The sequence below is a fragment of the Ixodes scapularis genome, unplaced genomic scaffold (assembly GCF_016920785.2).
Source record: "Ixodes scapularis isolate PalLabHiFi unplaced genomic scaffold, ASM1692078v2 PGA_scaffold6__148_contigs__length_123643588, whole genome shotgun sequence".
NCBI classification, from domain to species: domain Eukaryota; kingdom Metazoa; phylum Arthropoda; class Arachnida; order Ixodida; family Ixodidae; genus Ixodes; species Ixodes scapularis.
The window spans coordinates 4,108,234-4,135,995 of record NW_024609881.1 but is presented as its reverse complement, the minus strand read 5'-3'; the positions used below and the strand labels follow the sequence as shown (position 1 = coordinate 4,135,995).

Sequence of the window (27,762 nt, the reverse complement as noted above, 5' to 3'; positions counted from 1 at the left end):
ATAATGAGGTACAGCATGTTCTCACAAATGTGCAATACCCCAATGATGATAGTGAGCAGACTGAATTTCAGAAAGGTTCCAACCTGTTGGGCAGAAACATATTTTTTTCTCTCACCCTACCAAACTGCAACATCAAATTTAAAAAAAAAGGGCAAGGGGGGAGGGAGGGGGGTTAGGAGTAGAATATGACCCCCCCCCCCCCCCCCCCCTCGCTGGAGTGCCACTGGCAGACGGCATTCAGATGGCTGTGGCTAGCTTCAGACTCATTCTCTCACGTACGCGTCTATTCAGGAGCCGATTCGTTGCCATGGTGATGGTGACCATTGCAAGAGTTTGCCATGTGGAAGGAGATGGCAGTGTGGAGAGATCAGGTGCTGTACGTTCCAGTGAGCGGAACATGAAGTAGAGTTTGAAATGTGGGTTTAACGCAGATGGCTAATCTTCTCCAGCCTGCAATATTTTGTCGTAGCACACGACAGACGAGTTGTTTTCGCTATCCAGTGGCTTATTACCCCACTTCCCAGTGGTGTGCAAGGGGCGGTTGCCTCACCCCCAGACATTTCAGACATAATACAAACTTCGGGGAAAGAAAAAACCCTCCCTCCCTCGTAATTTTAAAATTTTTTGTCAATATCATATTTCTTTTTACTTTCCTCCCCGTCTTTCTTGCTATCCTTTGCCCCCTCATCTCTCAAACACTTCCGACGTCACTACCCACACCGCCTCTCAGTAGTGTTGTCGACGGTGGCGGAAGATGAGCTTGAAAACCGCACACACTGCGTACGGCTCTGCCATGTTGCAAAGTTGAATCTTTGCCTCAGTTCAGAAGCAAAGATTTTGCCATAAAATAACTCCTTCCCAAAGTTTTCAAATGTTACCTTGTGGTCACCGATAACTTCCAAAATGATGAGTCTAACGACGTGAAAGTTCGGAGCATCGACGGCCCGCCTGGGGACAATCTAGACAGCACCGACTAACATGGTGTAGGGACGTAGGGAGACGTGAGCGCAACGTCATTGGTGCTGCCAAATTTGAGCAACAAGAGTTACAATAATCGATATCTCGTCCCGCACGAGGTCCCAGTTAAAAGTGACTAATCGGTGAGCTCCGCAAACTTCGACCTCAATTTTGTGTTTGACGAGTCTAGCGGTCCAAGTGTTCCTGCTGTCGAAAAGAATGAAAGAGTCAGGTTTGAGTTTTTGCTTCCCACCCTTTATTTTTTTTTTATGCCTCCCTCGTGGAAACTGCCCCGTGGAGTGCAGCTCACCCGATACAAATGCACAGTGAATGCAATGAGTCATGGTTATGTACAAGAACTTGAGATGAGGTGACAGACTCGGAAATAAATAGGCCGTACTGCGGGCCACCCGTAGATACGCACGGCCCCGCAGGTTTGCGTGCATAAAACGGACCTTCGCAATTTTTTCGCGAGACGTCGGGGGGGGGGGGGGGGGCCACACGAGCACCACCTCCAGATCTGCAAACAAAGCTAGCCCACCTTGCTGTTCTTGTGGCTTTGCCCGACAGCCTCCCCAATCATTATTTACACGCCCAGTTGCAATGTGCCCAAAGGTGAGAAAGAAAATGTGTCGATCTGTGCAAAACAAACTCAAACCCATTGCAGAAGGGCCACAGCTCACATTTTGCAACGAAAGAAAAAACAAAACCATAGATGTGCGATTTGTTTGAAAAAGAATTAAACCTGCCTCGGCACATCGTTGTGAGGTCGACCCGGTCATGAACTGAAAGAATCTGCTCCGAGAGCGTGTTACGACACATTACCGTATCGTTGACTTCCCCATCTGTAGCCTTTGATAGTGGCAAGCATCTACCGAAATATTTTAAATTTCCTCGCAACGGTATTCTTATACGGTGTGCAAGTTCGCTTGCTCCTTGCAATAATTGTTCAGCAGCCAAATGCACCATGCGCTTCTGCTTACCTCGACCAATGACGACGCACGCTTTGCTGCCCCGTTATTGAGCGTTCCCTGCATCTTCTCTATGCTGCCATTTGGCTGGCATGCCCCTCTTTGCAATCCAATGTGCCAAAGATACATTTTGGAACACTTGCTCGCCGGATTACCTTAAATGTTTCCACACTGATTCTGAAGTATTGAATTAACTAAAAATGCTTGCCTGCAAATAGATGGAAAGATACAATTACAACGGGTTCACAGTCGTAAAAAAATGTATCCCCACAATTCATCGCCTTCACCGTATATGTGGTAACACATCTGAAAGAGCCTCCCTAAGCGTAAAACCACAGACACCGCTGGAGGTGTTGCTATTCGTTTTGTTTTTGGTAAACTATAAACATTAGGTTAACACGGTGTTTTGCTTCTCTGGGGATAGTTATTAGTTTTTAAATTAGATGATCTGAGCACAAGGTATGCGTCAAGTGGTCACTTTGCATACTGCCCTGGCAATAGTGGCAACTGGAGCGCTGGTTCTTCCTAGTCAGACTTTGAACGCTCTTTAAATTGAATTCAAAGGACGATTGCTTGCATTCGATGGAAAAGCTCTGTAAAGTAACTCAGCTTCTAATCTAAAACCACCGGAATATCGCAGAAGTGGATGCATTAAAATGAAACTTAATGGAGGTGACAACTTTTTGCCTTCAATGTTTCCATTTGATGCCTCCAAAGCTGGACAGCTTGCAAGCACTGTATGTGCTTTGATTAATTAACATTAAAAAAGTCTGTGCATCGACCCTTTCCTTATACTATTACGCTGGAAACAAAACCCAACCAACAATAAAAATGTTCCGTGATAAAAAAAAAAACTCGACCGTCAAAGGGTTATAACGTAAAGTTTCGAAGCCGAATTAACAGTGGTGAGCAGTAGCCCCATTCACGATCCACCTATCACGAACGTCCAACAATTGCAACGCCGACCGCGTCTCACGCGTGACTACCCAAAAGCACCACGGTCGCACAGTCCGTCGGATGGTCCAATCTCTTTGCACAAAATGCTTTCACAACCAGCCTTGCACGTCACACACGAGAACTTCGTACAATTAAAAACACCGTACAAGAAAATTTTTTTTTTTTTCGAAACAGCAAGATTCACAGTTCATTTCGGCAGTTTCCGACGGTCACAAGTTGGCGACAAGAGACTTGTCGACACGTCTTCCGGCCATTCGATAAACGTTCCTCCACTTTCAGCCTAGAGCACAAGGTCCCAGCATTCAGGACTCTCACTCTGCGTCGCGGAAAGGTACTTGGCATGACCCATCTTGGTCGAAGGGAGGGCAAAACGCTTGTGCCGGCCACACTTTGCACCGCTTGGACGAGGGCGCACGCCCGAGCCAAAAAACGCGAGCCCGCCGCTTCGAAAAATGCTTCTCTTCATGTCGCGACAGGACACGTAGCTCAAGTACGGCAAGGTCTCATATAAAAATACTCCCAAAAACGTTTTTTTCTCGAGTGCCTGCGTAGGACACACATGCCACTAAATAAACTCGTTCGAGTGATTCCGAATTGTGTTTCCATTTCGGGGTCGATGTCTGAAAATGACTGCTTATTTCGGAACCGCTCCTAGATCTAAGTGGGTCTCGCCACGTAACTATTGCAGTAATTTTTTAATTATTTTCCTGGAAAGTTAATTTTGTAACACAGCCTTCTTCGGGTACTTAAAAAAAAAAAAATATTTTTTGTGGGGAGTTCAGTGTCCTAAGAAGAATAGCGATGGACTCGTAGAAACTGCCCCAGTTATCGCAAGACAAGGACACAATCTCTGGGGCTCGGACAGACAATCTGCAAAGTTTTGCTCACCAGAGTTCCACATAGAGGAATTCTTGCATACGTCTCGACAGCAGATGGTCGTACGTTTTTTTCGGTCATTCGGTAACTAATAGAAACATTTGCCAAGTGAAAACATTAGTGCCAAAAAATTAACGCGTGTTGCCCTTAAATTTGTTATCAAGAGCTTTATGTACGGTGCCTGGATCCTGTCTCCGACCAATGCGTCTGCCGCGGCCTAAATGGTGGGCCCTCGATTTTTCACCCGACGCCATCTTAGAAGCGTCGTTCTGTCGCCAGACGCGACCGACGGGATTTACGCCAAGCTGGAGAGGGATCACGTCAAGCTGGAGGTCCCTCTCCAACTTGACAATCCACAGAAGGTTTAGCAGTCGACAGCTGCGACGACGGCGACACTCGCGTCGACTTATACTTTTCGTCAAGACTTTCAGCACCGACCGCCAGGATTACGACAGCACAACACTTCTGCGACGTTTCGTCACTTTGGGACCACTCTTGATGCACGGGAAGGTTAGGACAGTAAACCTACCATTTGAAGGCACCTTGCAGGCACCACACTTTATCCAACGAACATGGTCGGTGCATGTTTCTAGAGCGAGCTACTCCGTCCATTCGACACTCCCATGGACAAGACGGACTCGTGCTTCGTTCGCTTTCGTCAACGATACCATTCGGGTGACTGACGCGGGCACCGGCCTCGCACTGAATACTGCATAGTATGTTGCTCGTTGTTGACGTGTGCCAGCACTCGCACAACCGAGTCCAGCAGTCATCGATTAACCACTTTGGTTAATTGAGCTAAAATCGAACAGCTTCGATGCACGTTTGCTTCTGTCCAGAACTGTTCGATCAAGAAGAGATTTTGTTTTCTGAGTTTCGAGCGAGCATATTCACCCAAAAATACTATGTACGTCGACTTGTCGTGAAAAGGGAGTGTGCATCGGTTCTCCCGCACACTGCTCGACGCGCGTTCCGAGGTTAGAGCGAACGCGTTTGAGTGCGCTCGAATGCAAGCGTGGGAATCGGCCCTTACGTTCGAGCAAACGCAAACCCTCGCGTCGAAGCGGACCGAACAAAATGCGCCAACATCCAACGGAAGTCCGGCTCCCTTGGCCCGACTCGAGGGGGCAGGTGTGACACCCGGCAACGCTACCTCTTCTTGCGTAGCCGCCACTTGGCGCAGCCTTTGCCGTACCAGCCGAGCAGCTTGGCGCGCTTCGCGTCCCCGCAGTCCGCTTCCCCTCCTCCGTCGGGCGCCTCGCGCTTCACGTCCTCCGCGGTGCCCTCCCCGTCGCTCGCGCCCTCGTCCACTTCCGTGTCTGACCCGCTGGCATCGTTCCAGCCGGCGTCGGTCCCGTTGCTCCTGGCGTAGCAGTGGTCCGCAAAGACACGCTGCTCCTTGTCTCCACCGCCTGCGACGAACTCCCCGGGGGGCTTGACGTCCGGCTTGACGTCCTCCTCCGTTGGGACCGGCAGCGGACTCCTCGAGAAGGTCTTGAGCTCCCGGATCCGGATCGGCGTGTGCAGCTTGAACAGGGGGTCCCTTTTGCTGCCGGAGAAGACCACGTGCAACGTCAGCTCCCCGTTTTCCGGACCGTAAAATTGCTTCGCGTGCTCTTCTTCCACGTAGCCTCTGTACAAAATGTTTTCGAGTGCTCTTCGACCGTGGAAGTTTTGTATGAATAAACCAACGAAAGAAATGTATAGAGACTTTTAACGAAGATGTCCTTAGGTGGTGCATTTACGGAGTCAAATTTCGTGAGCGTGGGTTCCAGGAAAACAAAAAGGTAAGCCCAAAAAATTCTGTTCTTTCCTACACATAGAAAGGAAAACGATTCAAACCATCTAATTGAGGCTGCCACTCACAGAATATACACTAGATTTGCTGAATCCGCTTTCGGGTGTATATCTCTAAGAAGCTTTCAGATTCTCGCTTTACATTTCCGCGAGTTGCAGCATCCACCAGATGGTTTTTATCATTTTCCTTTCTGTGCATAGCAAATAACACAGGATGTTTTGGCCTTAAATTTTTTCTCTGAAACCTACAATTATGAAATTTAAATATGATCAACCTAAAGACACCTATGTCAACAACTTCATTGCACTCATCGTTATTTATTTATATAAATTTTTTTTCTACCCTAATATCACTCAGAAACATCCTGTATACAACGTGGGTTCTCGAAATGGGTACCCCAGGGTACCCACATTGGTTCCCCCAGCTCAAAAAACTTTCTTGGCCGCCCCCGAGTAAAGTGTCTTTACAGAGCGCTACTCCAGCTAATCTGATCCACCGATTGATGCATAACTACTACACAATTACACCCTAGTGTGTGCACGAATATTTGCAAGGTCTCGGCTTCTGCAGTGTTTTGTGGCATCGGTGTAGAAATTAAGCGGGCTGCTTTGGCTGTCATTCGGAAGATCCTCAAAATGATGGGTACTTCTCTTCCTTTGTTGATGTATTAAGGTTCATAATAGTATTGTGTCATTGTCTCCTGCCAATGCTTCGGTTTCGCTATTTAATACTCATACTTTTTTATTGCCTGCTGACGCAACCTACAAGGCTGACTGGGCCTTGTGCGACAGAGTGTCCTTTGTTTTTTCTTCAGAGACCCCAAGTCCAAAAAAGAAACCAACAAACAAACAAACCCGGCAGATAGACGAAGAAAGCATCTTTTTCCTAAGATAGTTTGCTCCCTAGGCATAGTCTACACCCAGTGCATCCTCCGCTTACGATAAGAGGCGACACCTGTCGGGTAGCCCCGGAATGCATCTGACCGGCGTAGATTATTTAGAATTTTGTAGGCACCATTCTTTCACCTTGTGCTGGAAATAATTGTGACGATGTTACAAGCAGGGTTCCGTGCTTACTTTTCTTACAGATTTGGCGTGTGTCTGCATCTACTTTTGCTGTTGGACCCAAAATCGACATTTATCGGGACTTGTACCGCAGAAAATGCGATGCTCGCTCCCCAGCTTAACATGGGCGTGACCCAAATGCTCCGAACACGTCACAGCACCGATAAAAGGAGGAAACAAGATGAGGGGGTGCAGCTCCCCAAGACAGAAGCAACCTCAAGGACAGTTCAGTGAGGATGTGTTCCCCACCAATGCAAAACAAAGCTGTAGAAAAAGATTTTTTCCTGCCAAGCTCGGTTCTTTCTCTCTCAAAAACGACTCCAATTTTTTTTTTTTTTTTTTGTTTTCTTCATTGTTAATGAAACCGGCGCGGGTGTTTATTTTTGAGGTTCATCGGCACACCAAGTGTTTTGGCAACGACCTCCGAAAATTTGTACCGATAGGGTGGTTTCGTCCATGTTTTTGTGTCACCAGCCTCGTGCCTGCCGCATGAGTGGAAACTTTAGCCCACCCCACACTTCACAAGTGCTTGAAGTATTCCTAAAATTGACCGACTTAAGGGTTTTCGACGACACTCCGTGCTTTTCTAATCCGAACTGTATGTATACTTTCACTCAATAAAAAGATCCCTAGTAGATTTTAGTTAATTATTTTGCTAATTGGTACGTTTCTCGCAATCCCCAACGTCTGCCGTGGCTGGCAGTTTGTTCCCAAAAAGGGTTTCTTTTTTTTCTCGGCCCCCCTACGGGTAGGAATTTGTCTACGCCGAAAAACTCGGTACTATATACAGTCGAGCCCGGTTATATCACACCCGGGTATTTCGAATTATTGCTTATATCGAACAGTCCAAACATCCCCTTGAAAATAACATGTAATAGTATAGGAGCATTGTCTTTTTGTATCGAACTTCCATGGACTCCCATGGCGGGGACACTCGATATAGCGAACGCAGCACGGCGGCCCATTGCTTCTCCCACACTTCTCCAGCGGAGCAACATAGCTCGCGTTGCCGTGCTGGCAGACCGCCAAGCCAGCATACGCGCATAAGGGACCTTTACGCACGCACAGGGATACTCAACTACTCAACAAAAAAACAGTTAAAAAAAGTGGAGGATGGCAAAAGACAATAAAAGGGCACCCGTGCGCGCGCGCGCATAGAGAGGGCAGAGAGTGCTCCTTAGCCCCAAAATAAAATAAGCAAAAAAAAAAAAGTCTTCATCAAGTCGAGTGTGTCGACAACGGTGAACCCTTATCTTCATTTACCTTTTTCTTTCGCCGTTCTTGCTTTGCGCATTTTTTTTCTTTTTGCTTTTCTTTTTCTTGCTGCCTGAATTTAGTGAGGTTTCTTTTTTGTCGCTTGCTAAACTTTATTCTATGGATCGAGCGTTTTTTGTTTGTTTTTATGCGGCTCGCTTTTTCCGTTGTTTTATTTATTTTTTTTATTTGTGTTTTGTCGCCAATGCTGTGCGGAGGTCGCGCGCGCGATCGCGAACACCGTCGCGTAAACGCGGCAGCGGTGTTTGTGATCTTCACCAACTAAGCTCTAGTGTATTTCGCAGCTCTTAGTGGCTCTATTTGGTAAGGTCCCATTTGCCGCCGCCTTTGGTACTAGCAGAGACGCGCGGAAAGTTCAAGTGGAGCTTAATTTAACATATTTTTGTATATCAAATTATCGACATATCGAACTATTTTACGATCCCCTTTGAATTCGATATATCCTGGTTCGACTGTATACCGAAAATGCGGAACCCCAATTATAAGCGATCAGTTCTCGTAAGTGGTGCATAGATTTGATCCCTTAAATACCACAAAACCTTCAGTCTAGTTCTATGCAGGTAAGGAGTGGGTTACCCAAGAAACGGTGCCAGTGTGTTCTCTCGTCTAGGCAGTATGAAGCGAAAGCAATGCACTCAAGCACTCTCAAAGGCACACATGTGAACCAGCTTTAGAGGGAATCACCACACACCTTTGTAAATGTTGAACAAAATTTAAAAATTATTGATGGAAATTGTTTGTGTTCAGACGGTGTGAAGTCGGTCTGTCCTTGAGGTGCAGTGACACTGGTTTACGCCGTAAATGAGAAATTTAGCCCGTGCAGTACGACCCCTAGCCCGGAGTATTCAACGAGCACCATCAGGTGGTTAAACACGGCTGCACGCTGGTATGACACTCATCCAGATCGAAACAGACAAAGAGTGAATCCGTGATCCCCGGGTTTCGCAGCGTGAGCTTTCGCTCTGCGCACTTTGAGCTGCTGTAAGCTAATGCGTGTGGCCACCGATTGCCAGATCTCCGGTCGTACCTGTCGTAGTCGGGAACCCGGATGTTGAGGAAGCCCATGACGGCCTGCATGACTTCGTCGCAACGTCCTGGATGGGGGAGGAAGGTGCGGACGTCAACGCTGAAGCGGTCATCTCGGTGTCCACTGGAACCCCGCAACCCGATCTATCCTCGTCAAAGCTTCCAACGAACAGCTCTGGGCAACCAATAAAAAAACTAAAAACAATATTTGCAACAAAAAATTCTCGATTTATTATTTTTCAAATAACTTTGGTACACACGAAATAAGTTTCCGCGTCATTCTTCGGGGGTTCGAGGTGGACATTGCAGTTTCTTTTTTAATTTTTTTTGGTTATAGCGTATTATTTTATTCTAAACTCCATCTATTTTTTATTTTATGGGATGATGGCCACGTTCTGAAGTCTTTGTTTCTTCTTACACGAGTAGAAACGAAGCGAAACGAAGAAATGAGAGCGCACGAAATGTCCGAGCACCGAGCTCTAATTCGAATGATTAGTGAATAGACGCGGAGCTACCTGCCTTTGTCTGTACTCACTCTCCGATTGCGAACGTCGGAGTTTGTATTCAAAACAGTAAGTAGAGACAAAGTCAGCTAGCTTTGCTAAAAATTCAACATCAATAAGCCATCTGTGGTTCTGCTGGCGACACTTCCGCTATTTTCTCTATTTGCATCGGCGTACGCAATCCTTTGTTGCCGTCGTCTTTGGTGTTCGGAAAACGCAAAAGCAAGCGGAGGGCTCGGTCAACGACGGAACTCGGGAAGTGCTATCGTATTCGCAACACTTAAACTTGAGTTTATTGTGTCTGCTGAGGCTATTTTGGTCGCTGACAAGCCAGCTTCTTCGGCGCCAATTTGAGCCCAAATAAAAACCGGCCTTTATAAAAATCAACTATCGGCCGATGTTTGCTTTTGTTCGCAACCACTCTGGTGGTCGATCGTGTAGCGAAAAAAACTCTAACACTGTGCAGAACACTGCTTCTGATGCGTAGAAAGATGTTGCGGACATGGGACAAAAGCAGACGAATGTCAGCGACATCGATTCTGGCGGAGAGATTTCGAGACCGAAGCACCAATGCGTCGTGGTCTTGTGCAAGGGCCCCGTGTACGAAGAGTGGCGACTCCGCCAGGCAAGCCGCCGACGGCCCGACTCACCGTTGACCTTGAGGGCAGCTATGTCGTCCTTGGGCGTCCACTGGAGGTTCACAATGTACAGCTTGGGACGCTCCCTGGCCGGCCGGTCCATGGCCCACAGGCAGCGGTAGCGCCGCAGCACCTTCGAGATGCACCGCGCACGGTCGTGAGACGTGCCAAGTATGTCAGTAATGACTTTTAAATGTGCATAATTTATTTTGCGTCTGTGGCATGTAGCCTCCATGATGTCATGTAACATGACATCCCATGACACTATGGCATCATGTGATACTGTGGCATCATGTGATACTGTGACATCATAGTCATGTGGCACCTAGATGTCTCATGGCAATGTCACGTGACACTGTGACCGTTTTATATATTCACGCACACAACCCCCGCAAAGTTCCCCCCAAGTGGCCTTCTTACTTAGCCTGCAAAAGGAGGGGCGCAAAGAGGCACTATAAATGCTAAGCATCTAGCGCTTTGTAGATGAGGTAATCAACCAGACGAAATGAAAAACGCACTCCAATCCAGCCGACAAAGAACGTAATGTCTTGTGCATTCCGTACGTTAAGGGAGTGTCTGAGTCGCTAAGCCGCGCCCTAAAACCTGTAGGTATTCGAACTGTGTATAAACCGTACCGAACTATAGCAAGCATTGTGTCTAAGCCAAAGGACCCCACCCCTGCGGGTACGGAGAAAGGCATTGTGTACAAGATCCCCTGCCAGGACTGCGGCTCTTCATACATTGGAGAGACCGGACGCAAGAAGATAACCAGGATGAAAGAACACCAACGTGACGTCAAGTATTCCACGAACGCCACCCGTCTCAAGACGGAGCTGGTCGACCACAAGTGGACCACAGGACACACCTTTGACTTCACAGCCGCGACGACCTTGGCGAAGGAGGATAGGTGGGGCCCACGCAAACTACTTGAGTCATGGTTCATCCGCGGAGATAAGACGGCGTGCAACAAGAACCGTGGCTTCCTCCCGGAAGCTTATATGGACCTTCCTGATAAATAGGACTGCGTTGACCGAAGCTCTCTCATTCCTGTGTATGTACTGATGATGCCTTCCGCATGGGAGGCGAAACGTTTAATGAAGTTGTTTTTCTTGTTATGTGAAGTCGGTGTTCTTATTTTAATCATCTAGAACACCATTGGGAAATACCAAAGACGAGCAATTTTTTCGGTTGAAAGGGTCTTGAAAGTGCCCATGTCCCATTGGAGGTTAGAAGATGTGAGGGAAGCCCCTCCCTACGAGCCCCCTTGCCACTTCTGCATTAGTGCTACCTCCACTGGCCGATGCTGCGCACACTGTCGGACGGTGCCACCTCTGGATGCAAATTTCATCGCCGTCACCCTAGCACCGCTAACTGCTCATGCCGGCACTGATCGGCTCGTCTTTTAAAGCGAGCTTAACATTTCTCCTTTTAAAAAGGTTGCTTTAGAGGGACCACAAAGCAAGCTTTTTTTTAATTTTCGCCGGCCAAGTCTTTAAATAAATGGCTCATGTTCGTAAGGCCTGGAACGGGACTTTGCTTCTGCATACATTCCACCTGAATTCTCCATTTCCCCCAACCACACATTCCCTCCCCATGTACAAAAATTGCGGTGGCTTAGCTCGGCTATGCCAGGATATACGTGGCGTGAGCTTATGTGCACAAAATGAGAGGCGCTATCAAGCGGCTCCGGTGCAGCGTCAGACTTGGCTACTGCGCAACGGAGGCGCACAGCTGGGCACGCGGCGGCACCAGTGCGTCTGCCGCGGCTATGACGTCACTCCTCTGGAATGCGCAGACCGGTGAGGTGGGCGCGGCGGCGGCGGTGGCTTTGCGTGGCTCGCATAATGAGCCATACTCATTATGCGAGCCGTGCTCATTATGTGGAGCTCCGCCGCCACCGCCGTGCGCTCCACATAATGAGCACGGCTCATTATGAGGGCTTTGCGAAACTGCTCAACCTCGGCCAGTATAGCTAACGCTACAAAAAAAAAAAAAAGACAGTCCGCTTGCTTGAGCCTGCCAAAAGGTTAACGAAGGAACAAAGATGAGCAAGTCCAGAAGTAGTGGCGCAGGAAAAATGGGCCGCCATTCTGTAACATTGACCCACCAATCGCATATGGGAGAAAAGGCTATGGCTATGCACTGTGCCTGCAGCGTTGCAGTACAACAAAGACTCGAGAAATGCTAGCAGCGCCGTAATATTCCCGGTCGTCACCCACTTTCATCCAAATAACTGTGGAGTGGGCGACATCTCGGTGTACGAGTAAAAAAAAGTCGAGAGAACACCAACAAACTAACGCCCCGCCCCTGCTATTATTTGTGACAACGTTCCCAGAGATCGGATGTTCACCAACCTCGCAATTCTTGGATCAGCGTTTGCTTACGTTGGCGCTCTTCCCGGTTTTCTGGCTACCAACCGATAACAATCTTTCTATTCTTTTCGGGTATAAGACTTGCTTTTGATTGGCAACGAAATAAGGCCTCTTTCTGTTATCTCCGTCACATTTCTTTGGCATGAGCGTCCTCCAACCTCGGGGTCATAAAAACTTCAAGATGTGCAAACGAAAGAAAGCCTCTTTACACTACATATTTCGGTTTTTCTTCGACATGGATATTCTCGAACCTTGCAGTCCACGGCCGCGACATTTAGAGAGGATAGCGGGTGAGCGATCTCAAAAAAAAAAAAAGTCAAATTTGGGAGTTTTACGTGCCAAACCAACGACGGGCATCTGGCACGCCCCAGCGGAGGACTGAGGATTAATTTGGACCACCTGGGGATCTTTTGACGTGCAACCGAAAGCTCGGTTACACGGCGCCTTCACTGCTATAAGCCTCCGCCAGATTGCGGGCACCTCGGCCGGGATTCGAACCCGCCACATGGGGATCCGTAGGCCGGCGCTCTTGCCTCGGAGCCACCGAAGCGGCAAGGGGGTGGGCGATCTCTTCACGTATTTTAGGAGATTGATATTCCACCCAAAGAGCGAGAAGGGGCGACCACTCGGAATGTTACGGCGTTCTATCTACCTTTCTGCGAGCTTAAAACGGGTTGCCTCGGAGATAAAGAGCTCGGTTTCGGCAGTCGCGTGCTAGCCCCCTACTATGGTGCCTGGAGCACGTCTCGAACCGGAGTGTGCAGTTGTTTTCTGCTCAAGCATCAAGAGTGGGATTAAAGTGGCAACAAATGACATCAGAAGAGCCGGTGTGTCGCGCTGTCGGATGTCGCGATGCCTGCGGTGGGAGACTGCCGTATTTACTCGAAAATAGGTCGACCACAAAAAAAGGTCAACCCCTAATTATTCAACCAACCAAAAAAAAAAAGTTCAAGTATAGACTTTTCTAGCGGCAGGCTCGAACGAAGCAATTTACAGTGCGCGTCCCTGGTTTTGAGTGTACGTCAGTGCTGCTCGACTGCGCTGGGCTGTGGGTTTTCTAGTCGGTGGTCTGTGGCAGCCTGTGTAGGCGCACTTCCAGACGCTGGTCGCGGCTACATTGCCGCGTTATAGTTTTTATTTTGTGTTTTATGGCGAATCAAATTTCCCTGGGTTTTTAAGAATGCATTGTACTATTTTTGGGAACAAAAACAAACAAATGAAAGCTATTTTGGCGAGTCCATGCGTGACAGAACAAATGCAACTGGAATGTTTGTTTCATTATATGTTGATCTTTTTACAGCACCGTTCACTCAGCTGTGTCACTCTACAAAGGTCTTAGCCGTCGAAAATATTTGACCACACAGGATATCCGAACTGCATGGATATTCCCTGCCCACAACAAGAGCCGTTCAACAAGTCTCATCAATCGAACAACATATATTGTACGTACCCCACGGTGCCGCATTATCCAAACAGGATCTGAGAAAGGTCTCAAATAACACAGCACATCCAATATACAGCATTGAGGATAGTCACTTCACGACGATCAGATGGAATCCGGCACGTTTTGGGCCACATGTAGAAGAGAGCTGCTTTTTTGCACAGCTTCAAAGCAAATGAACGAACTTGTCTATTCCGTCCCCACACCCCGGACCCGACCCTATCAGATATTTTTTGCGAAGACCCGGAAAATATCCGGGAAGGCTTTCTGGGGATTATCTCAACGGAAATAATCCTCCAAGAATGTCGAACTGCCCGTGTCGCGGGCTGCTTGACGTTCACTCTCTTCGTTCGTTTCCTGCGAAGGCCGTTCAGGCAGCGAGCCCTGGTATTCCCTGGTTCTCACAGTGGAAAATCACACACAAAGGGTAAGCATCCTAAACAGGCAAATAAAGTAAAAACTTCCGAGAAAAGCCAAGGAACTCTGAATGCACAATGCCGGTGGGGAGCCACGCTGACCGGGTTTCCACAGTTCAGGCAGGTGGAGGAAATTTCTCGCCGATAGAGGTCGCTCGATTCGCAAAATGGTGGCGACCAGAGAGCTTTTTTTGCAAAGGTCTATCCTCACTGACACAGTTGCAAAATGACGACAAGAAGAAACAAAAGAAGGTGGAGACGAGCAACAGGCGAGCCCCCCAAACAACACAGAAGAATAACCTCCGGTTATTTTTTTTTGTTTTTTTTTTGTTTGTGCGCGTTTGCGAGGGGGAGGTATGGAGGACAAAGTGCATGGCACATCCCCTCTCCGTCCCCTTCCCCCTTGCCCAACGAGGGGAAAGCTACAGGCACGAAGATGCAACCCGACGCCCGAGGGATGTGCATGAGAGCGGCGGCCACCGCGGGCGGGCCGTCGGCTGCTGCTGTTTAAGTTTTTTCGTGCCGTTCTACTGAGGATCAAATAAACGCATTTACCCGGAGTATGTGAAATTAGGCCTAACCACTTTCACGATTTCACTCTCCGAGAGCGGACCACAAACGACGGCTTGTTTGTTGACATCAATGGATCCGATAGGCAAAGAATATCCGGGGCTCGGCAATTCCTCGACTCGAGCTTTGTCAAGTGTGTGCGACACTCGGTTTCACGGTTGATCACTTCTGTAACTATGGTAACTACACACTTTAAGCCGTAGCGTGAGCCACTGTGAGTGTGACGTGAGCAGCCTGGCCTGGCTTGACTTGGCTTGGCCGCTTAGTGGCAAAAGAAAACTGGCTTGGTGGCTTGCTAAATTGAACGCAATTCGAGACTCACGGATCCAAAAATTGGAGGTGCATTGATTACGGGAGGGAAAAAGAAAGTCAAAATATGGATGCCCGTTGTAGGGGGGGGGGGGGTGCATTTATTATGCGAGTAAATACTGTAAGTCGAAATTCTTTAATCTTTGATTATAGGTTGACCCCTAATTTTTGACAACATTTCCGGAAAAAGAAGGTAGAATTATATTCGAATAAATACGGTACCTTGAGACTGGTACCCAGGCAGAGTATAGCGTCGCAGCGGTCGGCCGCCTTGCCCGCACCCTGCCAGTTGAGGGGCCAGCGCAGCTTGCCGGTCTCCCCGAAGTGGACGATGGTGTCCACCAACTCCGACGAGCAGCCGTGGCACTTGCGCCCCGTCCTGTGCTTGTGCAGCGCCGTGCGCTCCGTCACGTCGAACAGCCGGAAGTACTGTCGCAGCGGCTTGCAGCTGGGGCACACCTGCGCGGATGGGGAGGTCGCGAGGAGCACTGGCATTCGACCGGTGCTTCCGCACTCTCATCCCGCCCGCGCTTCAAAAGCGGTCCCGAAGGCAACAAATGACGTTGCAGAAGTCGGACGTTGCAATCCTAGCTTTTGGTGCTAGAATCCCCGGAAAAAATACTGAGCAAACGCAGGTGTCACTGTCTTCACGGCACCCCGACTCCTGGCTGTGAAAGTTCCCGTACCGTCAATCTGGAAGAAGACCTGCGGAACAATGGGCATGTGCTTCATCCACAACAGCTGCTGTGCTACTGCCAGGATCCCGGCCAGCGACAACAAGACACATCTATGACGTCGTCGGGTGGAAATCGAGTAGCATAGTTCTAGAGCAGTGGTGGCCAAGCTGCGGCTCTTTGTGTGTTAAAGTGTGGCTCGCGCGAGGACACGCTGGTGCGGCGCGTTCGCGAGAATATGTTTGGTGCTAGTCGTTATGTGCAGTCGGGCGGTTTACGCAACACCCAATGTCTTTGGCGGCGACTTGCCAGCAGGTCCTTCAGTGAAAGTAATCAGACAGTGACCTGATTGACTTACAGGTGTGTGCTACGTGCCCACGGTATTCGTGACGAGGCACGTAACACACGCAAAACAATTGCAGCGTGACACAAAAAATAAATAAATGAAATGTGACATCATTGCATGATGCAACATCATTGAAATTTTCACTCAACAGCGACGCAATATCGGGATGTCGCACGGGCGACGCTGTCCATATGCACCACGTCAAACAAACGTTTGCAAACTTGTTTTTTTCTTAATGCTGGCTGTCCAACGAGGCCAAATAAACCAAATTATGCGCACCGAGTCAGTAGGGTCGATTATCCTTCAATTCAGAGCTTCAAAGTTGGTTTGCACGCATTGAGTTTTCTTCATTTACCCTTTTGTCACTCTAATCATCCGATACCACCAACGATACCACCTGGTGAATGGGGTCGCCGTCACTTCCATCAATTGGAAGGGGTCGCCGAAACTAGGGTACCTGGAACGCATCCCCAACCAGTGCGTTTACTGCGTCCCAAAATGTGGTTGTTTGACTTCTGCCCGACGATGCTATAAAAGCGTCACGCCATCGCCAGCTCGTGACATCTGACAGCGTAACGCTCCAACTTTCGAGACGTCATTTGTTGCCACTCCAGGAGCACTTTCGGATGTGCGGAAAGTGTAGGATGCTAAATGCAACAGTCGGAGACGCATTTCAGGCACCGTACCGAAACGTGGGTTGCTGAGAACCACTAGCTTAATTAAAGCATGGAAACATCATTCTCCCGTTTTCTCGTGGGTGCCACGTTGTCGTTGCCTAGTGCAAATGCCAAGAGAACCGGGGCGACCAATGGGCAAACATACCTCAAGAAACATGTTCCCATGCAGCTCCGAGAGGCAGGTCCTGGGCAGGCCGCTGCGCACGTGCAGGCCGTCGCAGTTCTGGGACACGACATGCTTGACCAGGCCCGCCTGCTGCAGCTGGGCAATGGCCATATGCGTGAAGGTGGGCCGGGCACGGCTCAGGTCCTGCACCCTGCAACGTCCACGGAGGTTATCTGGGGTGGTACCGGCGAATCTTCCGCCAAAAAACGAGCCGGAGAAATCAATACCTACACACAGAGAGCTTACTTCCACCAAACGTGCACCGACCGAGCAGGTCAGTTTCGCTACTGGATGTACCAAAACGTAGCAAAATGTAGCTAAAGGAATTCCCTTTTCAAAAATGTAAACGTCAAAAAACATAGTTATTATACAGACCAAAAAAAGAAAGTCAAATGCAGACAATTTTATTTTATTTCAATGTACCTCGCAAGTATTAGGAGTGAAAATATCTAAAATATATACATTTCATGGTTTACTCTTCTATAAACACATCCTGCAAGTTTGACAAGCATCTGTGCAGAACTTCTTGTACTACGGTAAAAAAGTTAGCCCCCACAATGACTGTACCATTCCCCGAAGCCCCAAACAAAATGTTTTGTGCACTCCGTAGCATTATGCCAAGGTCACGACTGGGCCGCCTTTTCGAAAAAGAAAACTGCAGTTGTTTTGCCGTTGATGGCATAAAATCGAGTCTATACGAGGTAGATACCCTGCAAATGAAAAATAATGCATTCGGAACAGGCCCAGTACGTCTACAGCTCACAGAGGCAACGAATGACCTCGGCACGCGAAAAGAAACATACCGACGGGCACTTGCAGATAATCCCGGCCATTTCGACCCACTGCCAGAATTTAAACTAAAATTCAATCAATGCACGTCTTCTTCTAACTTGCTGCTGCCACTTTCATCCGCAAAATTGATTGCACATGCACCAGAATCGCGAGTCAGACGATGTTCTGGAGGAGCATTGGCGTTGACAAAAACACCACGCTCGATGCAATAGCTCAGGATCCCGGAAATTTCAAGTTGCCAGAAAAATCACCCTTACGCAAAGAAGCAAAATCTGAAACCGAAACTCGAAAGTGGAGTTCCTTCATAATATCCTAGATGGCATCAAATGTCTAAAAACGGCACTGAACGCGTTGAAAGAGGGGTTTGAAAACTATCAATGAAATTGATAGATTTGAATAAGCGCAGTAAGGAAAGAGTTAAGCGCCAGGAACAAGACAAGTATATCACAACTAAAATCTTCCACAAAGGGAAAAAAAAAATTTTAATGCAATACTGTCACACGCATAGCCGCGGAGACACAGGGCTCAAACCTTGCCTGTCAAGTTTTTCATTTAACCTTTCATGCTCTTCTGGAAAGTTCCAGTTCAGTCTGGGGTGTTATCGCATGTTCCAGTCTAGAAGCTTCCCGAACATAGCATGTGTATACTAGCAGCCAAAGCACACTGCTTTGAGTGAGTCACCCTTCCGTTGCAGGACGTATAGCACCTCTTCTGTTTACTACAGTACACTCGCGATAATTCAAACTCGGATATTTCATACTTCCGGTTAATTCAAACAGATCTGAAAATTTTGGTTGTCCCGCTATGTTTTTAATGTATTTACAAGCCGCTTAATTCGAACGGCGTTTTCGCTTAATTCATACTTTTTTGTTTTCGCGGCCCCTTTGAGTGCGCTTCTTTCCGAGCACCGGTGCACCGCAGAGAAGCAATGCCCGCGGAGCTTGTTTTCGCGAGTGTTGCTTCTCCGCAGTGCACCGGTGCTCGGAAAGAAGCGCACTCAACGGGGCTCAAGCAGGCACACATTAGCGGGAAACGGCATTCACATTATGTGCTTCAAGACTAGCAATGATGACCAAGACGACATCGAGGATGAGGAACAGCTTACTGGCATCATGCTTTCTGGCCTTGAAGCACATAATGCGAACGCCGAGCTGGCGGAATATGCTAGTCTTGACGACGATGTGTGTTTGTCGTGATGACTCATTAGAGGACATAAGGAAGTAATGCCAGCACAGTGCAGCAGTGAGAGTGAAGATGATGATGAAGAAAGGGATGACCCACTACCAACTGTCACAGCCGCAAAGGCCTTTGAGCACATCGCTCAGCTCCGGAAGTTTCTGTCTGCAAAGGAAGAGTCCCGTAAAGAGCTACTTGCATTGGCTGGTATTAAAAATTTTGTTTTGGGATCTCATGTACTGACTAAACAGTCCACAATCGACAACTTTTTTGCCGGATGAATAAACTTAATGTCACAGTTCTTCCACAATTGTGTTATGCCTGTACTTGCTTATAATTAGGCCTATGTAGAGGAAACTGGCAAAAATCTCTGATAATTCAAACTAAAATCTGTGACTTCCTGGAGTTTGAAATAATGAGTCTACTGTAGTTTGTAGAGACAGGTTTGCCTTATCGAGCATTTGTTTTTAGTTTTCACGTGAGTCTATGTTTCTATCCATAGAAATAAGTATGTTGCCCGACTCATTCTGTGGTAAGAGCAATGACGAAAGGTGCTTCTGTTTCGAGGCGTCAACCCGGAAAGAGGAGCATGTGTTGAAATCGCTCGAACGAGTCTTGTGACATAAATAGTGCGCAAACTTCTTTTGTTTTGAAAGGTTATTCTTACGAATAAAAATGAGGAGATGTATTTAGAACTGGAAACAAACATTTATCGGGGCGAGCCTGCGCCTGCAAACGCAAAGGGAAAGGCCCGAGCGTCTTATGTTGGCGACAAATGGGCAACTGTCCCGAAGCAATGTGTTACCGCTGCTTTTAGACAAGCGGTATGTTCAGGAATGTTCTGAACAGGAATGTTCCATGATGGCTGAGAATGGGGGGCTAGAACTTTCTAGAAGAGCAAACATCGATGAAAGAAAGAACTGGCCCTGGCGGGATTCGAACCCCATTCTTCAGCACTGCAGCCGCCTGCCGAACTGAACTCTGCCACGTGTGCGGCAATATATGTATCCTATCTGGGTACAAAAAATGTTTTCGGCGGTTCGGTGTCCCGTCTGACAGAGCGAGCAACCCTCTGTCCACTTACTGGGGCACCATGCCCTTCTGGAGCAGGGTCCAGACCCCCTCGGGGCCTCTGTAGTCCGGAATGCGTGCTGCCGTGCTGATGCCGGCCCCCGTGTAAACCACCAGGCGACGGGCAGCGCCAATGGCCCCTGCCAGCGCCCGGCACTTCTCCTCCAGCAACGCCGGGGGGTCTTGCACCTGCGACATCATTGTGGTGCCCAGCATCAGATTTTGGCCACCGCAAGAGCCAATAAGGTGAGAAAACACCATACGTTGTGTGCTATGACGTCTGCTACGAACAGAGCATGTGCTACGGCAAAGTGAGACCGTACGCAGGCTGCAATCAAGATCGTTCACTAGTTCACGTTGGAAGCTTTTCACAACTCTTACTTCTTCTGCAAATCTGAAGTTGTTCCACTGCCGTACACCAGCTGAAATTGACCTGCATGTGAAAGAGTGCTAAGGACCAACACTTCAGAGACCTCTCTCTATTTGTATATTGGCAAGGCATTCCCAGCAATGTATTACCCGACTGCGACTCGCAAATGCACCAAGAACGTCTCGTTGGTCGATAACGCGCAACTTGCGGCTCCACGTCCAGTTGGCAGCCGAGAACACTCCTGCTCTCAGCTTGACCACAATCGGACTTGTGGCAAACATCTCCGACCGGCAAACTTACCAGCTTCATATTTGTGGTCCCCCAATTTCCACCCGACGACATCGCAGAAGCGTCACGCTTTCTGTTTGTTGCGATCGGGCGGCGACGCATCAGCGGATTGGAACACGACAGACGCCCGCTCTAGTGTGGCTCGCTCTCGGCTCGATAGTCTGCGGAACTTTGGTAACCACGAGTCAGGTCGCCGCAACAACAATGACACTGGCATTCGCTCATCTTTTTTGCTGCAACTTGTACAACTATTCGCCAGGATTGCGACATCTGACGGCATAGCAAGCCGCCTCATGTGACATCATTTATTGTCGCTTCGAAACCATTTTCGAAGCCTGGGAGGAGCCCACCAAGGTAGAGCTAATGGAGGCGATATTTAATTGGGTTGTAAATACCGTCACATTTTTTAGAGTACCTACTAGGCAGCTACAGTTATGTGCAAAATGTGTCCAAGCTAGATTCTATTACTCTTAAAAAAATAGTTTCGGAACACCGTGACTCGATCGACAGTCTGGCGTCCCTGGGGGGAAAAGGTGTTGGCCATCCTACGCTACAATTTGCCACTCTGATCACAGTGGAGTTGCAGACAGATACAAATTTATATATAATTATAAAAATGCTTTTTTTGAGGAGCAGCAGTAATTGAACCAATTAACAAGTTGCTCCGAAAACATAAGTTTTAAAAGTTACACATTTACTAAATTTTTATTGTTGTCCAAAAAAATATTTGGTCACTCAAACTGCTACAATTACAGAACTTGGATAAAAATAGTTCCCTCGAAGCTCTGGCTATGCAAACGTGCCACACGGTGGAAATGCTGCGACTGTCCCAGCAGCGCTATGCGAACCAGGTGACCAAAGAAATAGTTCTTTCTAAGAAAATGGCATTGCGCATTTAGTCTCTACTTGAGCTGGGATATTAAGTCGGAACCTCCAGGACTGGGCAGAATGGGTGTCAAACGGCCTCTTTCAAGAGACTGGACAATGAAAAGACGTTCAAGAGGCCGTATAGTTCAGACGAATCAGGATCCTTCATTGCAATGAGTGTGCAACATTTTGTTCTCTTTTTTCTGTTTTGCAACATCTAAGGCTTAAAGCCCTTTGCCTTCAATCTCCGGCAAGCCTGGTTGAGCGGTTTATCCAAAATGGAGAGAGAATCCCCCGGGAAAAGAGGGCTAAAGCAATGCCAGCCTCATAAATGCCCCCGCTGCAAAAACCTACACATACAAACCGAGACTGATGCTTCTTCTAGGTTTCAATGTGTATAGACCTTTTCATCCTCCTCCTCATGGGCGCTGCCATCTTGGAATCACGTGACGCGGCAGCCATTAGGTTGCTTCAACTTGCTGCTCCGCTCTCCCCTCCGCGCCTTGGCGGATGCGTTGTATTCGTGTTCTTCGTCGCGTTTTACCGCGCTTTCTCGCCTTACTTCGCAAACTAGTCGATACGTCTACTCGACGACTAAGACATCACGAGGGTTCAAATCTACTTATGACAACTGAGGTTTATTTACTAATAGTGGCGGAAAGTTCTCAGTAAGAAGCGCGTATATTTATATCGCGCATTTAGCATCGCAAGGCGTCAAGAATAGTCAGTGCAAGGAGACTATCTGTATTTCGTGGAAGTATCGTTCTTTGTATTCATAATATATCGAAAACAGCTTCTTTTGATTATGTAAGGAAACTCGCGGAGGAGATAGACAACGAACGTTTAACTTGTCTGAGGCTAGAAGTAATGGTATACGTCAACATCAGGAGATTTGTTTGTTCATAATATCACACCTACGTGGTGTATGAAGTTCTTAATCTTTTTTTGCGACGTAAACATTCGGTTGGTCGGATTACTTATGAAGTTTAAAAAATTGTATACCGTGGTCGCTCTCATTTCGACAGTCATTTATGTGATTTATTCATTATATTTAGATAACCATCGCCATCCACCTAGTTTATTTTAACACAAAGGTTGGAACTTCCTGCGTAAGAAACTGCCACAGATACTTAACAGTTGAGAGTTTTAGAATAGCGTGCACAAATAAGTAACGCCGTTTCTATTTGCAAATCCAAAACGCGGTCTGGATTTGGCGCATGCGCAATAATAACGACGTTTTTTTTTGTTTTTTTTTGCGTATGCTGTTTTAAATTTTGTTAGTTATCTATTGTCCTAATATTTGACGCAAAAAAAAAAAAAGAGCCGTCTGCATATCAATTATTTGAGTCCAGGATTGTCGATGGCGAATAGAGGTTTACTTTTGGTGGCGGGCGAATTACAAAGTGAATCTGTTCAAACAAATAAATATTTGTTCACACAGGCCCGTTAAGTGGTGCCTTGCGCTAGAATTCAGCCAGACTTTCCGAGGTATTTCTCCTTCTGCGCCCTTTAATTTCATTTGGCCAATTTTACAGAAGACAAACGCCAGATTTAATTTGACGGGCCTGTCACTTATATCTTGTGTAAGCAAATGTTCATATAAAACTAATTTACTTGCTGGGGCAAATATCGCGAAATACTGCTTACGAGTACTTTAGCAGGGTTGATAATTTAAGAAATTTCCCACTCGGCCTGTCAAAATGGGCTTGAATACTGAATTAAAAGTAAATAAAATAAAAGAGGCCGAGACTATACTACTTGTTTATATAAATTATCTGCGTCATTACACGATACGTTTTTAGGGGTTGAAGCTCACTAAAAGTTGGGTGCCCGCGAAAACCAAACAGTGAGTAGTAAACTCGCGAGTTCATATGTTCTGGCCAATTCAGCACATTTCTAATCAAGCTGTCGATATGCTTCTTTGCATTCACTCGTTAGATTCGTCATTAGTATGTTTTTCGAAAACTGGTGTCATCGGGTACAACCGCAGACGATGGTAATCCTCCCTGTACATCAGACAGGCGTTTCGCAACCGACCATAATCGGATACATCAAAGAGTTGGTAAAAAAAAAACACGCAATTTAGGCTAAAATACACCTCGTAGTCCTCAAAGTGGCTCAATACCACTGTTTCATTGGTTGTGTGCTACAAGGAAAATAATCGTATCACAAAATTAAGCAAAAACAACGTAAAACAGCAACATAGCCGCATTCACGTTGAAACCGAAACCAACCAAATTGAAGCAACCTAATGGCGCCGAAAGCGTCAGCGCCCTCTATCCGCCGGTGAGGCAACAACTAAAATGAAAAGGTCTATTCTGAGTACAAGCTAGAGAGAGAGAAAAAAAAATGTTTTGAGAAGCCCTTCAGAAAAGGAAAAATTGAAGCAAACTAGAACTTGACATTTAGGGTGGATTTCTTTTTCTCAAAGAGGAATTTACCAAAAGCGTCGAGTCATTTTTTTTGCACAAAATGCAGCGTAGTTTGCGGTAAAAAAAAACGGCACCATCAAATCTGGCCTGGCTTGCTAAACAGCTTACAAAAGTATCCACAAACTTCGAAATTTTCCATGAAGATGCAGCAGTCAAGGGCGCACAAGAAGGGCAGCTGAAATATTCCATAATTATTCGACGGTTATCCGAACACGATTTTAAAGCTTTTCAACCCAAGATATTTTTGCACTTTTCAGCCGGTATATATGTTTGAGTTGATCCTCAGCAATGACAAAGCCCCCACTTTTTCTTCCTCTCAATCCCTACGAGGGCACCTGCGCAACAGAAACGGGCGGAATGCAGTTGAGATGTGCTAACGATTGACGGATGTCATGGTGCTGCCCATGCAATTGAGGTGGTGAAAGTCACCAATCGCAAATTAGAAAACCATAGGGGAAGAACTGCGAAAAAGGAGGGATGACACAACGATTGTGCTTGCACTTCCCGCATTTCTTTTCCTCTTTTTTTTTTTCTTTTTCTTGAATGGGTTAAAGAGGAACTTCGCCGATTTTTCGAGCTACCTAATCCAAAGGCATCATCTGAATGTGGATGGCTTCTCAATTCCAAAATGCTATCTCGTTCCCCCACATTCATTAAAGTTAATTAAAAAAGTGATATTCTGTTTGCAGCCGAAACTGAAACATTGTTCTCCCTATTCTTTCCCGCTTTCCCCGCCACCCAAACCTGTTGTTGTCGGGGGGCAGCGAGGCGCGCGGTTGGCGATCGGGTACGATCACCCGATCGGGTTGGCGATCGGGTACTTTTTCAAACTTTTAGTGGAAAGTTCGACGAACCTTGTATTGAGGTTCGACTCGTGTGCGCATGCGCGACAGGCTAGCCAGTTGGCTTCGGATTGGATTGTGATGGCTAAGAGATGAATTAAGTACAGCGCTGATTGGCTATTTCAGCCAATAAAGTACTAAAAATTAAGTTATTAACTTCTTCAGTGATTAGAATTAGTCTCTTTTAATTGCAGCTGTTCACAAAATAAAATAACCCTTTGCATAAAAAAAAAAAATTCTCCAAACCTAGACATGCTTGTATCAAGGTCTGGCCACACTGTCCACAAAGTTGAACCGGTCGAATCTGGTGAAGTGTTTCACGGCTACCCAATTGATGGAATTAGCGTGTTCTCTCGTAAGAGATTGCAAGAGGTTGCGACACACTCGGTCGTAAGCAGCTGCAAGTGTGTGAACCAGTCTTTAGGCTGCCTTAATTGATTCATCACCTCTCGAGTGGGAAAGCCAATTGGTCCACACGCTTCACCTGAACAACAAAATACTTCCCAAGTTACGACGCAATCTCAGTAACTGTAAGGTGCTTTTTCGGAGTCCCTTGTAGCTTAGCTCATTCACATTATGTCACTCGTCACTTTTAAGAATAATGCCGAGAAACGTGCAAGATTCGAATGTGAACTCAAGAAGGTTGTTACATGCTGCCACTGCCTCGAAATCTACTGTGGGATATTATAAACGTAACAGGTATGTGAACATAATGGCGAGTATATGCGCACATAACTAGACACTCGTAACAACATAAAGGTAATTGTTTTTATTCCTGTATTTTGCCATACGGCATATGGGTGCTTCTTGCTACCCCCCGTGACTTGCCGGTACAGCAACAGAATCTTTGAAGAAAGAGTAAACAAACAGGTAAGCTAATTGATGTTAGACATAATAAAAAAAAAAAAAAAAAAAAGAAAACGGAGACGACAGTTAAAGAAAGGGACAAACACAAACGTCTCAATCGAGACGTTTGGTGTTTGCCTCCTTCGTCTATCGTCTCCGTTTTTTTTTTTTCAAGGGTGTGTTACAGAATCTTGACGCTGCGTCTCACATAATTATTTTTCGTTATAACATGATTACATGCATTTATTTTAAGAGCACCGATTCTTTTGAAATTATCTAACTCCTAATTTGACATCCTGTTAATTTTATGCATTCTCAACGTTTTGAATATCAGTGCCTGTCAAAGCAATATTTTATTAAAATGGTCCCAAACTACCTAAATTGGCTATAGGCCCAGATGTTCTTCCATTGAGTCTAACAAAAATCGCTGATTGAATGATTGATTGATTGAATGACGCGAGGGACAACTGGGACAGTTTCCATGCTCCGTGCTTACCTCTTCCAGCCGCTGTTGGTTGCAGCGCCGTTTTCTCGACCGCTCTTGGAGAACCTTGACGAGTTCGCTCGAGTTCTCCAGCAGGCATTCCTCGTCGTGCGTTCGTTCCCAGGACGCCTTCTTGACGATTTGCCGTATCTACAAAGGGATCAAGAATTCGAACAGCTTCCCCAAGTCGACCGGCACCAATATCTAGCGATCATCTGGGTTAATACGTGATACATTCGAATTGGAGATAAGGCGCCCAGGCAGCGTAGCATTGGAAACGGCTACGCCAGGGCCGGTACGGGTCTCTGGGCTTAGGTAGCCGAGTTTGCCTACGTAGGGTCGGTATTTCAAAACAACAACAATCCGATTCACATACGTGTCTCAGTTTGGCCTGCTCCTGTTCCTTGAAGAGGATTCTTCGCAGATCGGCGGACTTGCGGAGTTCTCTACGAGACGACGCTTCGAGTTCCGCCATTGCAAGTCCGATTTAATTGATACCCAGGAATAAAAATGCCCCGGGTATCAGCACCCTGAAAGAAATACGGCCATCCTGACGGGCGCCATTGCTGAAAATGGCGGCAGATGCGACTGGCACGCCGCCCTTGCGGGGACGGCTAAAAGCCCGTGAAAACGAAACTACACCAACGCACGGGCGAGTAACGACACTGACCATTTTGTTTCGAACGTTTCTTTTTTGTCCTGGAGCACGCCAAAGAGCGTCTCTCAGCACGAGCTTTGACATGGGCTGTGCGGCATTTGTTTCCAGCCACTAATTTCTGAGACATGATCGATCGGGCAGCGATCGCGCATCCCCGCTTGGTCGGCCCAGCGCAGGGACTGGCCGTCAAAAACACTTGGAAATTTTTACGGAAGCGCAGTGCCGCAGAAAAACGGCACAGCTCGTAGAAAGCATGTTTCGCCGGTCTTGCGCCGTGATCAAAGCTTCCTTGGCACGCCAAAGCGCTCCGTCTCTGTGCCATCGCACGAGTGGCGTAGCCAGGAATTTTTTTCGGGAGGGGCTGAGGTGGCTAGGAAGTCCATGACTTGGGGTGCAGAGAGGGGGAGGGGAGACCGCAACTTGGCGAAGGCGTTGCATTCGCGTTTTTCGCCGCGTTTTTAAGCGTGTTTCACATGCCGCGGTTTTGGCTCTAAAGCGTGTTTCACATGCAGCGATTTTGGCGCGATTTCTGCCGTCGCGGCGCTCGTGCCGCAGAATTGCTGGTGCTGGCCAGAGCGCCGCGACGGCAGAAATCGCGCCGCTCTAGGGCCAAAACCGCTGCATGTGAACTAGGCTTAGGGGCCGCCCACACTAGCGAGAAAACGCGCGTGGCACGCCGATCGCGGCAAGTAACAAAATGTCGCCGAAGCACAGTCAGCGCCACGAGCGCGTGCAGAGACACGCCCTTTATCTTGCCGCTTAACCGATTTATCGGCGCGCCGGGCGCGTTTTCTCGCTAGTGTGGGCGGCCCTTTAAAGCGGCGCGATTTCTGCCGTCGCGGCGCTCTGGCCAGCACCAGCGGTTGGGCGGCACGAGCGCCGCGACGGCGAAAATCGCGC

The 27,762-nt window shown here is 47.5% G+C and overlaps 1 protein-coding gene across 1 annotated transcript; it reads right to left on the bottom strand.

The window, feature by feature from the left end:
* Positions 1-1,190: 1,190 nt before the first annotated feature.
* Positions 1,191-26,781, bottom strand: LOC8037788 (NAD-dependent protein deacetylase sirtuin-7). Its single transcript, XM_029993279.4, has 8 exons — positions 26,581-26,781; positions 26,217-26,354; positions 20,089-20,264; positions 17,016-17,187; positions 15,396-15,632; positions 10,078-10,198; positions 8,926-8,992; positions 1,191-5,310 (listed from the first exon to the last, which is right to left on the bottom strand). Exons 1-8 carry the CDS (start codon positions 26,677-26,679, stop codon positions 4,911-4,913), a joined length of 1,410 nt encoding a protein of 469 aa, XP_029849139.3. The 5' UTR covers positions 26,680-26,781; the 3' UTR covers positions 1,191-4,910.
* Positions 26,782-27,762: the final 981 nt, after the last annotated feature.

Bases quoted from the DNA above. Each gene is read 5' to 3' on its own strand.
- LOC8037788 (XM_029993279.4), bottom strand. From the start codon at position 26,679: ATGGCGGAACTCGAAGCGTCGTCTCGTAGAGAACTCCGCAAGTCCGCC. The intron at 26,355-26,580 runs GTATGTGAATCG...ATCCCTTTGTAG, and splicing joins AGCAGGCCAAACTGAGACAC to ATACGGCAAATCGTCAAGAA. The intron at 17,188-20,088 runs GTAAGTGGACAG...TGGACGTTGCAG, and splicing joins CAGAAGGGCATGGTGCCCCA to GGTGCAGGACCTGAGCCGTG.